At 26.6% G+C, this 17,255-nt stretch overlaps 1 protein-coding gene across 1 annotated transcript; it reads right to left on the bottom strand.

Annotated features, from left to right (window-relative positions):
• Positions 1-5,844: 5,844 nt before the first annotated feature.
• Positions 5,845-6,943, bottom strand: LOC136078421 (E3 SUMO-protein ligase KIAA1586-like). The gene is made up of 2 exons (XM_065794195.1): positions 6,504-6,943; positions 5,845-6,418 (listed from the first exon to the last, which is right to left on the bottom strand). Exons 1-2 carry the CDS (start codon positions 6,941-6,943, stop codon positions 5,845-5,847), a joined length of 1,014 nt encoding a protein of 337 aa, XP_065650267.1.
• Between the last annotated feature and the right edge of the window lie 10,312 nt (positions 6,944-17,255).

The following is a 17,255-nucleotide window of genomic DNA, read 5'->3' as shown; positions in this document are numbered from 1 at the left end:
GGACAACATTATTTGAGTTCAAATTATCAGTAAAAATGTTCAGACCTACCGCAATCACTATCGTGTGTACTATCCAGTTCGTTTGGCAAATCATCATGCTTCCTCGTGCTTGGCAAATTAAAATCTAATCTTATCAAATTAAAATCTGCAGTGAATTGTGTATAAGCCATTGTTCTGGGTAATCTCCAGTTACTTCTGGAAAATTTTTATTGCAACTCTTTCTTTACCTTTCTATATAACGTTGTAGTTTTTGACGTCTAAATGTTGTAGCAGATTCGACAAGTAAGTTTGGTATTAACTTTATCAATAAATTTCAAGAATTATAAAAGCTTGCAAACAAATATTCTTAAATCTATATCAAACTTTAATTGCTTCGGATCATTTAACTCGTATTTTAGGTTTTTTTAAAATGCAACTTTAATTAAATATTATTGTTTTCTTTATCTTTATCAAGTTCTTTTACCACTTCAAGTATCTTTTACTACTTTTTCTTTATCAAGTAATTCTTCATTAAGTGCCTCGATGGTTTTCAAAAGATCTTAAATCATTAAACCGAAAATGGTTTTCAAAATCAGACATAAACCGTCTTGAAAAGATGTTCTTTCCAAGTTGATTTATGTCTAATTTTGACATGGCTGGTCAAGTACTGTCACACTATGTGCGATTTAAGGCAAATTCTATCCTTGGCGTCAAACTTATTTATCTTTTTAAATAGCTTCCAACAATCACTTTTTTCAGCTTCTTCAATCTGAATAAAATGTAAACTGCTTGTAACAATCAAAATGTATTAAAAAAAAATGTTTATAAAAATTTAATTTTGAGCAAGTATAATCGCAGTTAAATATAACTAAATATAAATATAACTAAATATAAATATAACTAAATATAAATATAACTAAATATAAATATAACTAAATATAAATATAACTAAATATAAATATAACTAAATATAAATATAACTAAATATAAATATAACTAAATATAAATATAACTAAATATAAATATAACTAAATATAAATTTAACACTCAAATTGCTTAAAAATTATTTTAGTTATTTTTTAGAGTTTTAATGAAATTATTTTACGTTTTGCATGTTCCTAAAAGCATTAATAATATTTAACAATGAAATATTTTTGACTATATTTGTTTTATTATTTTTTTGCTTATTACGATACTACAAAACTGTTTAAAAAGCTTTTGAATTAACAATATTATATTACAAATAATAATTAAATAGCAATATATATTAGATATAATTAAAAGATAAAGAAAAACGAAATAAATCATATGATGTTTAAAAAATCTTCTATTTTACTCACATTTTACAAAATTCTCAAAAATCACGCAAAATATGTTCTAATTTTACTGCAAGCTGTTTGTGGACTTTTTTGTTATGTTTCTTAATTTTTGTTATGATTCTTCTTTTTTTTAATTGCTTTTCTGTGTTTTGAAAATTCTTAAACTAAAGAACTAAAATATATTACTAAGTAATTTAGTATTAAACAAGTTTTTGAATTTTAGAATTTTTAAATCGGTTATTTAAAGGGTTTTTCAATATTTTAATAATTAGATTTGATTTGATGGTAAGACATTAAACGATATAGCAAGGTATGGTTTGTATGGTAAACCTTACGAAATGTGAGGGCCCTAAAAAAAGAATTAACAGAGATAAGGGCTAAACTTGACAAGAACATGTTGCGAGAAACTTGAGTATTTGGACGTCTGAAGTCTTTCATTTCATCAAATGGTGGTTATTTTCTTTCTTTCTTTTCTTTTGCATGAAGTTTGTAATTAGTGGTGGTGTTATTGTTAATTATTTTTATTGTTGTTTGCTGTTCTTATTAATTGAGTGTTTTCATTTTTTTTTTGTCAAATTATTTAATTTATTATAGCTTAATCGTTATTTTTTCATTAATTTTATTTAGGCTTGCTTTTATATATTAATATTGCTGCTGATTTTTTTTTTTAGTTTAGATGTCACTCCAATGACTAGTTTTTAACTGTATGAGTGACCTAACCTAGTTTTTAAAATTATTTTTCAATTTTTGGTTAAATAAATGGATTAAAAATAAAAATTTAATACTCATTTGTGTTCAATTTATTTGAAAATAATTATTTTTTAATATAATTTCGATCCTGCTCAGATTTTTTTACATTTTTCAATTTGTCTTAACGTTTCGCGCCCCCCCCCCCCTATTTTTTAGTGTATGAGACAACTTGTTTAACTTGACCATCGTTTTGCGCATCCCAGTATACTAAATAAAGTCTTTCTCTGACATTGATTGATTTTGTTCTCAAAGGTTTCACACTAAGAACAAGCTGATGCAATTAAGTCTAATCAGCTTGATTTAAAACCTCTCATTGAAAAAATGCTTGTCTTGTATGTCTGTTTTATAGAAACCAATTAGATAGTAAACTAGATAAATTTGTAAAATAAAAGTTTACCAGAAGACCAGAACAACCAGAAGAGATTTTTTTTTAGTACATTTTATTTAGTACCCTTATAAACTTATATATAACTTATATAGTTTATAATTTATTTTAAACAAATTAAAAAAATTTTGTAATCAAAAGCTCTAACTTAGTTTTACTATTAGTAATTTAACAAACAAAAAATAATACTTTAAATGAAAAAAAAATGATGACTGTAAAATACTGATTTAATTACTATTTATTATTAATAAGTTTATTTATTTATAAATTTATCTATTTATAAATGACTTGAATAATTTTAATTAAGTCTTAAATTTAATTTTATTTGCAACCATTATTTTACTATTTATTTCATCTATTTCTAATTCTAATAAAAATATTATTATTTTATTTGAAAAAGTAAACAAAGAGCTTGCAAGACAATATCAAACAAATTGTTTAAATACATAAGTACAAAAAAAACAAAATTTACTTTCTTCCATTGTCTTCATGAAAAACTCTTTGAAGCTTCTTAATTTTTTTTTTAACATCCTAAATATGTCAAAAAGATAATGTTTATTGTTGTTTTTAGATGTAGTTCAAGATGAAATTTGTGGAAAAACCACATAAGTATACGTGGAAAAAATACGCGGAAAAACACGTGAAAAAACAAAAATATGTGTTAAAAGAACACGTGGAAAAACAAAAATACGTGGAAAAAATACATAAGTATAATTTAAAATAAAATTTCAAATAAATATTTAAATTTCTACTATATAAAGTCATACAAGTTTTAAATTAAAACTGATCGAAACAATTATTTTTTGTTCATTGCAACCTAAACTATAAGAACGTTGCTTTGTGTAGCACTAACGTAGCTGAAATAAACAAGTCAACTGCTAAGTAAAAAAAAACATCCTTCGAGAATTATTGCAAATGATTCTTACTAAATTTCTATTGAGTAAACATAAATACTCAACGTATTTCAACTCAAACTTTATCACATTCTTATTTTTATGTTTTAAGTTGATAAAACGTGGCTTCCATTTTCTTTAACTTAATTTTCGAAAAAATAATTAATCTTTATCCAACAAGTTTTTCAGATAAATATTATCAACTAAAAATAAAATATTAACATATGCAACTAAAATCCTATTATTTTGCTATTAAGTTCTCAAAACATTTTTTCTAATAAACCCACAGAATCTACATAAATATATATATATATATATATATATATATATATATATATATATATATATATATATATATATATATATATATATAATGTACATATACATAAATACATAACGACAACACCAAGGGCGGCCCATGCAAATCCTCCCCTCCCTCCCGCGATGTCGTCAACCCTGCTTATTTGCTAAATAATGTCTTCAAAATTTTAGGCTTTTTGCTTTGAATCAGATAAAAGAATGTACAAATAAGGCTTTATATATATATATATATATATATATATATATATATATATATATATATATATATATATATATATATATATATATATATATATACATATATATATATTTATATAAATATATATATATATATATATATATATATATATATATATATATATATATATATATATATATATATATATATATATATATATATATATATATATATATATATATAATAAAGAAAAATAATATGGTTTAACGTACAGTAAAAGCGTTTCTACCGATGTCGGTCATATCTTCCTAAACTTAATCGACAAACACTTTCCAACATCTCACCCTCTAAGTAAACTATTCAATCGAAACACCATCAAATTGAGTTATAGCTGCACCAAAAATATCGAAAGTATAATAAAAAGCCACAACAAGAAAATTAGTTTAGAAAAACCAAAAGAATACCCACCCTGCAATTGCATAAAGAAAAAAAACTGCCCTATAATAGGAAAATGTAGAGCCTCTAATGTTATTTATAAATGTATAGTATCCCTCCCCCCCCCCTCCCGCTAACACCCCCGAAAAAGTATATATTGGCCTAGCAGAAGTTGGATGGAAGAAAAGATGGGCTAATTCACACTCATTTACAAATAAAAAGATGAAAAATTCAACCACCCTTTCAAAGTATATATGGCAGATAAAAGAAAACTTAAAAATAACACCAAAATTAACTTGGTCAATTATTAAACAAGTCCCCGCCTACAGCAACGTAACAAAAAAATGCTTGCTTTGCCTTCATAAAAAACTTTGCATAATATCATACTAAGGTACGCAAAAATTATTAAATAAAAAAACAGAAATTATATCTAAGTACCGTCACGAAAACAAGTTCTTGCTTGACAACCACGAGCCCAAAGATTAAAAAACCAAACCACGCTCGCAAATAGTTTTATAATTGTTTTTGAACGCCACGATGTTTATTGAGTATATTTTTTAACGAAAAAAACAATGTATTTTTTACCTGACGATTGCTAAAGGCATGAAACTTTTTGTAGTGAAAGTCATGCAGTTATTTTTATATAATCTCGTCAAAAAATCAATTATATATATATATATATATATATATATATATATATATATATATATATATATATATATATATATATATATATATATATATATATACAGTGCTCGAAGTGGGAAAAAAATGGTAGCGGGATGGTTTTTAATATTTTTTAATCACCATCCCACCTATCCTAAAATTATAGATTTCGTATTTTGTGTAGATTAAATAAAGGAATTATAAATTCCTAGAGTATCCCTATAGTAAAAAACCTATATTAAAAAAACACCTTGAGGTCCGTGATATTCTTAAGAGACTGTCACCGTAAAATATTGAGTTGAGTTTCACATCAAACGTCATTAAGCAATCAAAAAACAATGGTATATTTAAACATTTTATATTTAAACAAGTCTAATTTTTTTGTATTTACCAATTTTTAAATAATTGAAAAAAAATTCGGTCAGAATATCTTCCAAAATGTTTCACTTTCATTTATAGACTTTAATGCCGGCGCTTCACAATTCCTAAAATTAGCATCGCGATATCCTTTCCCAAACCAATGACATAATCCTTTGGATCGAAATGCGTAATTGGTGGACCTACTAATGAAATGAACATTAAACTCGACACAGTTTTTATTAATAAAGAGTTTCGCAAGGAAGATAAGATTATATTCATAGTAGAAAAAGAACGCTCACATTCAGCTGTTGAAACAATCAAGGTATTTATAGCAGTTCTCAGAGGCTGAAGATCGTTAGGCGTTTTATTACAGTCACCAGTGGAAATGTATTCACGAAACCCTTGGACTGCCGTAATTTCACAAATATTAAAAGTTTTTGCTAATTGTCTAATATCGTTATCTCCAAAGCATGGATCTTGGTCCGCAAACCATTGTGGCTTATCAAAAATCTGTAAATTTTTTATTAAATTATCGTTTTTTTTTTTGTTTGGATCATTTTATTTGTCTTGTAAAGATTTATGCGCAGCTCTAGTTGTAAACATTCTAGAATCAAGATTTTCATTTAGTTTACTAAAAAATTCATTTTGATTAATTTTAGAAACTTTTCCGATCTGTAGTTTGACGCCTTTAAATTCAAACTTTTCTGCTGCAAGCTGTGTTTGCGAATAATATTCATCTGAATTATTTCTCATTGATTGAAATATATGGTATTTTAAGGTGATAAACCGATGGGCATCAGGTAAAGAAGTTTGCCTATCTTGTAATTTTTTAGAAAGATGTTCTAGTTCTATTAAAGCATCTAGCATTATTCCCATGTTGAGTATGAAATTGATATCACATAATTTATTTATAAGACCTGCATATTGGGCTCTATCTCCTCCCATACGCCTTAAATCCAATGAAGATCCATGAAAGTATTGATACAATGCTGCATAATTATTCCAAACAGCCATCACAGATCGAGCGCTAGACGACACCCATCTAGTGCCTAGAATTCGTCCAATAGAATTTAGTTTTACACTTAAAGCCATAGCAACAGTTTCCATTTCTTTTTTGTTTTTAGGAGATGCGCTGTAAATGGAATATAATTTATCAAAAAATATAATTTATGTGACAAATTGGTAAGATATCGCGCACAACATCATTTACTGCTAACTCTAATCGGTGATTGCTACAATGCCATAAAATCAAATTAGGAAACTGATTCAAAAGTAACTGGGCCACGCCTGCCTTTTTGCCAAGCATATTAGAAGCATCATCACATGCAAAAGACACCCAATTACGTAATAAAAAATTGTTGTCAAAACCAAAATCGTGTAAAGCACATATAAAAGAGTTGGCAATAGACGAGACTTTTGTATTTGTTAATTCGATAAGATCAAAATAAATACTATTGACAATATTTATTTCTGGAATGTTCACTCTCAAGCAGATTGACAGAGCAGACTTTTTGTTCATCGTGGTAGATTCATCTATCATAAACCCTACTTTATTATCGTTATGAAGAATATATTTTACAAGCTTAGTGCGCATTTCATTTGAAATGTGATAAATAATATCAGCGCATGCGTGATCAGATTGTAAAATACGTCCCATGTCTTAACCATTTTCTACCTGTAATAATATTAGTTCTTTCAAATCAGAAAATGGACAATTCCTTTTTGCAATGTGATAAACAGTGCGAAATATGCGGTGGGTAGTTTTAAAGATGTAAGATTCATAAAGAATCTTACATCACCATAAAGATGATTTAGATTGATCTGCATTTTTGCAGATCAATCTAAACATCTTTATGGTGTTTTTTTTGGACTGAGAAATAATTTTACAAGCCAAAAAGAGAAAAAAAGCCAACGTCGCTTTTTGTTGCTTTTTATTTAAAATACAAAAGAAAAGACGCAATGTTTTATAATTATCGATTTAGTTTTTTAACTTTCTACCGCAAATTTTTAAATAACAGCTGAGACTTTAGTTCATTTAAATTCGCATATTGCCGCAAACTTTAAAATGTTTTTTACAAGTTTATTTATAGGAGGAAAATAAAATAAAATTTCCATTAATTTATTATGTACTGTTATTTTTGAAAATATAGTATCTCAAAAGTTTCACAGAGTTCCATTCTAAAATAAATTTCTTATCCTAGGAAATGTTGTCATGGATAGCCAAAAAATTCAGCTGCCCCAAATTGTCCGAAATAGATTTATGGGCATAAGTACGAAAAATAATCATCCGTGAAAAACCCCCTCTTCTACCATTCCCCATCCCCCACCCTTACAAAGTTATAACTTCTAAACGCCAAAAGATATTTTTATAAAATTTGAATTCTATCAATAAATTAAAGCTTTATTTTAAATTTTCCAAAATATTATGTTTAATATACTACCCCCTTCCCGAAGGGTTGAGGGGCCCCATAATTTGGCTTTATCTTGTTTCTAAGTTACAATTACCAAAAGTTTTTCTGGCACATCCTCAATTGACATTATTATTAAAATAGAATTGCTTGGAGTTCACACTATGTCTGTAAACAGTTATATTAAACATGTGAAAACTGTGACTCTGGCTCTTCATATGTTGACCATTTCATTAGTATTTCTTGGGTCTTAGATACTGATGTTGTAAGGAGGGCTGATGCTTTAGATAAAATCAAGGAAGTTGGGATTAATAATTCGTGATTGTATAAAAAGTGAAGATTAGAATGACTGTTCATGACATGGAAGATTTAAAATTTAAAAGGGAAGATTGAAACATTTGTTGACAAGCTAAAGATAAATATTTATCTTATCTTAACTTGAGCAACTTGATAAAGAATGGCTGGCGTTAGAGCTGTAAGTAAGACTGCTTCTTCAAAATCAAGACCTGGAGGATCTTTCACACCATGGAATGAGCTTTAAGAGAACTAAAAAGAATCAATAAGAGATAAAGAATTAGATGGAAGCAAATAGAAAGTTTTCATTTTAAACTTGAAATCCCCTTTTCTAACCAGAAAGCAAAGATAGAAATAAAAATTGAGATTTCTAACGGAAAGGTATTGAATGCTAAAACAGATACAAACTCAACACAATCTTGCAATGATTATTCTGCCAAACTTAGTGAAATGAACAAGCTGAATATAGTTAGAGAAAAATTATGCAATGAGCAAGCTCTAGCTTTAGGACTATCCACACTGCATTGTTTAATACAATTTTTTGAATTTATTTAACACTTGGAATATAAAGTAGATACGAAACGACACCAGTTCCGGTCTCCAGAAAATAAGCTGTCTGTAAATGCTCAGAGAAAGAAAATTAAGAGAAAGTTTAGAGACGAGTTAAGCTTAGTGGTTGATATACCTAAGCAGGGATTGGGAAATACCACTACAGGATCAATTTTGTTATTCTAAGGAGGCTTAGGAAGCTCAAAATAAGGCCATAAGAATTACAAGACTTAGTCACAATTACAAAATACCTAGAATTAATGTGAAATGAAGATAAAGATTAGAAGATCTTCAAAAAAATAATAATTTAGGTTTTAAACAAAAATGATTTAAAAAAAGTTTCATACAGGTGGCTATAAAGACTAAATAAAAATACTAAGAAATAAATAAAAGAAATGCAAACAAACTTATAGGCTCTGGAATGTTTGTTAAGAAAAATTATTCAGTTGAAACATTATTAATACGAAAAATGTTTTTTGAAGAAAAAAAGTTGCATATGATCAATGATTTGTGTTGGTTATATATGATAATCTAATTATGAAAATAAACAGGAAAGCGAGCGCCATCACTACCAAACTTTGAATTTAAAAATTTAAACTTAAAAACTCTTTTAAATTGTAATTCAGATCCTGATACTAATTTTTATAGCGATGGTGAATCAATTTAAAATAATGGATAATAACTCATTTTCAATGCTCCATATTAAATTAGAAGATTATAAAAACATTTTGAATTATTGAAGCAGTTTTTATATAAAATGAAAATTAATTTTTAAATTTATTGTCTTAATGAAACATGGTCTCAAGATAAAAATGTTGAGAATAGTTCATATTTCAAAGTACCTAATTGCAATGTAATCCACCAAATTAGAGGCTGGGAAAAGGAAGGTAAGGGGTTGAGTTTAAATAAAAGCGTTTTATTTGTGGGTGAAATTAACATAAATTTTTAATATGTAAACTAATAAATTCTTTTGTTTTTATTCTTTTAATTTATCAAAATCTCAACCGGTGTAGTATGAGGTTATCACTCCTATTTTTTTACTCCTCAGTGAAAATCTCATATGAAGTTTTCACCATTAAGCAAAAAACGGGCATGAGATTTTAACTCCCTTTATGAAATATAGGGTAGATTAGGGTAATATGAGCACCTTGGTAATATGAGCATACTTAAAGATTTCTTAGATGGAAGCAGTAAAGTTAAAGTTGCTTTGTATTTTTTAAATCGACTTTGTGGTTATAACAGCAATTAGTACAATTAGCGTAAATTTATATGAAGTAATTAGCGGGTATCATCTAATTAAAACGTTGTTAAATTTTTTGCGCTGTTAAAATAATATCATTACGCATGAATAAAACTGTAGCGCAAAATTTTAGTGCTAAAATAATGAAATTAATTTTTTCATAAAGAAAAATATGTTAGCTAATGATCAAATCCATTTTTGTGTGAGAAACAATGCACAGAAACATTTAGTTTTGACTTTATTTAAAGATGCCATTTTTGTGTAATATGAGCATGCTCAAATTATCCAGTGTTTTTCATTGAAATTACCTAGTTTCAAGGCCTAAAATAGCAGTGGTTTTAATTGCTTTTTGAATAAAAAAAAAAACGTAGTAAAAAAATTTAATATTTCAACAAAACCAAATATTTTTCTGTAATTCAAATTAAAAAAATTAAAATTTTTATCGTTCAAAGGTATGAGTTAATAAAATTGAAAAAATTATGAACTAATTTTTTTTTGGCTAAAGGTGCTCATATTACCAAGTGGTCTTGGTAATATGAGCACCTTTTTTACTTTTTTAAAACCTCGGTATTTCTAAGAAAAAATTTCGGGTGCCCAAACATCTAAGTGGATCATGAGTAGGGATCCCTAAAAGTTGTTTAACCGCAAAAAAATTTTAAAATATTCCAATTTTTGCTTAAGATATTACCCTTATTATATTACCCTTTTATTATATTACTTTTGTTATATTACCTTATATTACTTTTATTTTGTTATATTTACCTTATATTACTTATATTACTTTTATCTGCCCTCTTTTTAATTGTTTAATTTGTTTATATAGCGCTATTAGAATTTCAAAGTTTATGTAGTGCTATTAAAATTTTTATGTTTAAATAAATCGAAAGTTAAACTTTTAACATTATTAATTATAACTATACATTTAGTTCACCTAAGTTTAATGCAGTTTCAATAAGTTTATAAGTTACATAAAGTTATTTTTATCTTACTTCTAGTAATGATATATGTGCTTAATATATATGATATATGTGCTTAATATATATGATATATGTGCTTAATATATATGATATATGTGCTTAATATATATGATATATGTGCTTAATATATATGATATATGTGCTTAATGTATATGATATATGTGCTTAATATATATGATATATGTGCTTAATATATATGATATATGTGCTTAATATATATGATATATGTGCTTAAGGAGTTTACAAACTGCTGAATCTGAAAATTATAGCTTTTTGTCTCTGAAGACAACGTAACAACAATTTATTTTATTTTCAACTATTTTATATAGCTATGATTAATGACTTTAACTACTTTGTATTATTACAACTTATTTGGTATAAATTTAAAGATGACAAATAGTTTTTTCATTAAAATAATTTCAATTGAAATGTCAAGAAATATTGCATATTTCTTAAACTACATGAGTAAGTCCGCCATTTTAATTCCTTCTACATATTTAAAGTGTACTTTTATATCAATACCAAGGAGGCATATTCAATTATTTATGCATCAATTGCATATTTTATATTATCACTCATACCACTTTCATTAGGAAATGATTCAAATATAAAGTCATTTTATTATTAATTTGTGTACACATGTCTTTCAACTTTTTCTCTTATAATTTCATAATTGCTTTCACTGCCTATAATGTTATAAGATATTGCTCTAAAAAAGCAATTACAATCACCTATGGTTTTGTATAGTTGTTTAGGACACAAAAGTAGATTAATATCTAATGAAATAAATGTCTGGTTATAAAAATATAAAACCTTTCAGAAAGATAAATTTTTATTTCAATAGTTATTGAAATGAGAAGTTATATTTATACATTAGAATATTTTACATTAGAAACTTCAATATTCATTTCAATAAATTTCTTGCTCATCACTAGTTTTTTTTCTTGTTCATCACTAGTGATTTTTTCATTATTTAAATATAACTTTGACGAATTGTACTTTTAAATTTGACTTTAACTTTGAAGATTTGTTTTTAAAATTTATTTAACTCTTTAGATTTTACAAGGTAGAGTTATTTGTGCTTGAAATGGAAGTTACAATATATAGTCAAAACCAAGGCTTCTCAAATTTTACGCCTTTTCTATCATCACACCTACTATTTCTTAGCAATACTTTTTGATATATGCGATTTTCAAAATATTAAGTAATTATCTTGTCATAATCACATTTTTGCCTTTTTCGAGATTTTACTATGTTTTAATAAGTTTTATAAAAAAGTTTATTCTTCATTTTATGTCTAAAACGTTTCTGAAACTATTTTTTAGCTGTAATAGTTTACGAGTAAACGGAATAAAAAAATCAGAAAATGAAAACTGGAATGTAAGTGAAATTAAAGTTAAAACATTATTCGAAGAATGGCAATCTATCAACGTTAAAAACTAATTATTTCTCGCAAAAAAACTATATGAAGAAAAATTAGAAAATATTATTAACGTCATAATACTAATGAAGCATATAATGTCTTTTTCAAAAAGTTTTTCAAATATATTTAATGAAACATTTTCATATGAAATAATAAAAACGAAAGTGAAAACAATTACTAACTTTTGGATGATCAACGCTTTAGTAAAATGCTCAAAAAGAAAACAAAAACTCTATAATAAATAATAAATATTTTAAAAAAAAATTTTTTAAAAATAATAAATTTCTTAAAAATAGGGTTATTTAAAAAAAAAAAAAAAAAAAAACTATAAATACTTTTTTAAATGCTTACTAAAAAATGCAAAAAAGTTTTATAGTAAAAAAATTACTGAATGTAAATTAGATATAAAATAACTAGGGAATGTAATTAATAACAGAACGGATCGTAATAAAAGTAGTTCATCACTTCACTTCAATATCAATTTTAATGATAATGATTTTAATGATAATGATTTTAATGATTTTAAAGATAATAATTTTAATGATTTTAATGATCACTTCAATATCAATTTTAATGATATTAATATTCACAGTCCTATGCAAATCTCAAAAGAGTTTAACAATTACTTTAATAACGTTGGTCTAAATTTAACTAGTAACATAGTACCTCTAATGGATTCATTTAAAACCTATTTTAATTCATCTAATAATAATTTATTTCTTGACAGTGAATTAACGGTAAAGAAATTGAGGATGCTTTCTTATTTAAAAAAATAAATTTCCAGGTTTTGATGGAATATCAGATAATATAGTTGTTTCAAACAAACATCACCAAAATTTTATATTCTGAAACCATCATTAAATGACGGTATATTTCCTGATATATTAAAAGTAGCTAAAATTTACCCAATTTTTAAAGGCAATGGTAGTTCCGTTATTTCAAATTATAGACCTATATCCATATTATCAGTTTTCTCAAAAATATTTGAACGCATTATATATAACAAAATTAATGTCCCTTTTGCAAAAAACAAACTGTTTTACCCTAAACAATTAAATTTCGAGAAAAATACTTCAAAAGAGCATGCAACTTTTGAGTTAGTTGAGGAAATAATCAACGGATTTGAAAAAATCAATTCACACTTGAAATATTTATAGATCTGTCAAATGCATTTGATACAGTAGATTACTCTATACTTTTAGAAAAGTTAAATTACTATGGTGTAACAAACAAAACTTTTAATTCGGTTAAAAGCAACCTTTACCGAAAACAGTATGTAGTCAATCTGGACTCTGGTACATTAAACATTTTGAATGGAGTTTTACAAAGTTCAATCCTCGGCCCTCTCCTATTTCTAATTTATATAAATGATTTCTGTAATATACCTGCAAAGTTCAATTCAATTATGTATGCTATTGAAACTTATTTGTTTATGTCCATTAGTGATATTATTTAATGCTAGCACCCGTAAAATACGGGTCTTGGTAAGTTAATTCAACACCGACCATTTCTATACTTATACTTTACTTTAATATTTTTACTTTAATATGTAATATTCTCTTTCATTTAAAGATAGATTAAGTAAAAGATTAGTTTCAGTTGTGAAAGGTTGCTACAATTCAACAACTCAAGTTGCTGTAAAAAGTTAGTCAGCGGTAGAAAACTATTCATATTGTCTACCTTTTGAAGCTCTGGGGCCGTATTCTCATCTCTCCGTTAAGCTTAACGAAGCTTTTGTCTGAAATTTCATTACAATATTTCTTAGTAAAGAAATGATGAAAATTTATATAAATTCGTTAAAATAAAACTTATACCAAAATAAAACATTTATGTTTAAAAAGTTATAATTTTAAATAAGTTTTTTATTAATGTAATTTAAAAGAAATTTTAGACTAACACTCCGTTAAGCTTAACGGAGAGATGAGAATACGGCCCCAGAATAAAAATAATTTATAGCATAAATTTAAAAATTTTTTAAACGCTTTAGTAGTCGTTGCGCGAACCGCTATTTAGTGATAAAAATAATAATCTGTCAAATCTTTGTTTTGAATTAACAATTAATGTTCAGTACTTTTTTTTTTTTTAATTGCAAAATTGTTAATTTTTATAAAAAAACGGCTACAGACTTTTTCTTATTATAATTATTTCTTATATAATTTTTTTCTTTATTGAGTTTTTGTTAAGTTTTTATAAGTTTTTTTTCCAGACCATCCGCAACTTATTAGAGTATTGTAGTTTATACTCCTCCAGCGTCTGCCTTGCGGAGTCATATCACTAACTAATCCTGTATACACGACATCGTTCTCCTTTCGGAGCACTCTGACAATGATAATAGGTTAAAAAAAGAGATATTGGGAAGAATAGAAGAAAATAAAGTAAGAAATCTGAAGTGAGCCAGTTTGAAAGAGGGAATAGAGAAGTGCAAACAGACCGGTCATTGAAGAAACACATAGCAGACAAAACCTCTACGCCCGTTTCAAATAAAAAGTTTCAGTATGTGCTTTTTTCCACAGCTTATTATGAACTGCGCTCTGTTATTTAATTTTGAAAAAAATAAAAGTGTGAATGTTAAATTATTTTTCCGATAAAAAAAAGTTGTCACTTTAATGTGTGTTGAACGTGTAGACTTAACTAATTACCTAAGTACATTAATTACTTAATTATCTCTATCGTGACATGCGCGAAAAAAAATTTCTACCGCGGTTTTGATGTTTATTGATATTATAGGTTTTTTAAAAACTCTCTTCCTTTTTATTGTTATAGTATATTATATTTTTATATATCAATAATAGAACTTTAAAAATGTTTTAACTTGTATTTTAGAAAATTGGAAAAGAAAAAACTAACATGCAAGCGGCAGGATTTGAACCCTGACGTTGTACTTCGGAAGCGCAGCAATAAATCAAAATTATGGAGATGTTGCCGCAAATCAATTTTAAAGTGAAAGTACAGCTGTAAAACTTGATATATGTTTTAACATTACATAGTTTGAAGTTTGCATAAGTTAGATATTTGCATACACTTTCGTTCACATTTTCTTATACAAAATGTGCTGCGACTCTATCTTGCTATTAACTCGGGTATAAAGGCTACCGTGACTTCCGTGTCAAACACTCACGAATAAGTAACGGCAGCATTAGCAACAGCATTAAATTCAGAATTAAAATAATACTAGCTGTCCGGCAAGTAATATTTTAATAAATGGTTGGTGTAGAATAGACATACCAAGACCCGTAAAATACGGGTCTTGGTATGTCTATTCTACACCGACTATTTCGATACTTACTTCTTACTTCAACATTTTTTAGTAAGTAGTAGAAAAACTATATATATTGTCTACCTTTTAAAGTTATGAATAAAAAAATAATTTATAATATAATTAACTTTATGTGCTCAAGATATAAAATTTTTTAATTCTAATTAACCTTAAATTGTGTCTTAAAATTTATTTTTTAACATTTTAAGAAACTTATTTTATAGAAACTTATTCGGTTAAAAATGTTGCCGCATGCGACTTTTTAAAAGAAGTTTGATCAAACGTGATTTTAAATGATTAAATGTGGCAATTACGTCTTTTTCATTTTATTTCATTTCTTTTAGGCAAAACATTTATCGGACATTGGTGGTGAAGACATTCAAAATTTTGTCATGAGAGCGTGCCTGTTCTACTTGACGGCCAGCTTGCTCTCAAATTTAATTTGAAAGGGCAGAAAGGAAAGAAATCATTTAAAGCACAATTACTTTGCCAAGTTTTTTTTAATAAGTAATATAAATTAATGCATAACCCTTGTTGTTATTGATTACATTAATTGACTATTTTAATACAATGTAGTTTTATTGCAATCATAAGCGCTGTGAAACTGAACCCAAACACAATACAATCCACTATTAAAGATATTGAAATTGAATTATCGAAATGGTTTTCCAACGCTAGAGATCGTGGTACTGACGGTCTCCATTTGCAATCATAAAAACTACAATGACGGCTCCGAGTTCAGATTGATGGGCAAAAAAACATCTTCCGATCTCTTTCAATATGATTTGTATTTTGTTTAATCTTTTTTTTATTTAAAATCGGAAAAAAACGGAAAAAACGGAAAAAAACATCTAAACTTTTTACAGTATTTGTGTTAATAAGTAAGAACTAATAATAATAACAATCTAAATTCACTGGCAGGAGGTAATCCACTGGTATTTAGGGTGGTAGCCTTCTTATCCAATAATCTAAAGGGTTAATTTGCAATTAGGTGATTTCAACACTTACAAGTGTGAGCAAGAAGCGATAATTGAAGATTTAAAAAACTGAATAGAAACTTTAACAAAAGATAATGCAAACTTGACTAAAAGAGTTCTTTAATTAGAAAATTCTCGATATAAATCCAGTCCAGCAGGTGATCAATCGATTATCCAGTGGATCCAGTGGCAGGTGATTGGGCTAGTAAAGTGAAAAAGGCTCAAATGATCAAATGCAAATTATTAATATTATTGCAAACGAAAGCAAGGAAAGAGATAAGAAAGAAAATAACTTGGTTATTTTCGGTTTATTTAGCTTCAAGTGATAAAGTCAAAGCAATTGAAGAAGATAAACAAAATATTGAGAAAATCATGCAAAAGTTGAAGGTCAATGTCAAAATAAAAAATGCTATCAAATTAAAGTCAAAGAAAGAAGGGATTTAAAGCTCCCTACATTGTTATTTTAACTGATTAATCGGAACAAAATTCTGTTTTAAAAAAGCCAAAGAGTTAAAGAAAGATAAAGTCTACAAAAATGTTTTTATAAATCCTGATTTGACTGAATCTGAACGGTACAAATCGAAGTTGTTGAGAGAGGAGTGTAAAAAACTAAATAAGGACAACATTGATACTGCAAATTATTACTTTGGAATAAGAAATGACAGGGTAGTAAGAATTAAGAAATAGTAATTAAACGCCAAGAAATACTTAAATCACATAAGGGGCTTCAACTTTGAAACTAGCAATAAAGTAAATTATTTCAGTGGTGGAGTTCACAGCCTTAATAAGTTGCTTAGCGATAAGACAGATATTGAATCAGTAAACTTTCATGAGCTTAAGAATTG

This window comes from Hydra vulgaris, chromosome 03, assembly GCF_038396675.1.
Source record: "Hydra vulgaris chromosome 03, alternate assembly HydraT2T_AEP".
Classification (NCBI taxonomy): Eukaryota; Metazoa; Cnidaria; class Hydrozoa; order Anthoathecata; family Hydridae; genus Hydra; species Hydra vulgaris.
This window is presented reverse-complemented; position numbering and strand designations above follow the sequence as displayed.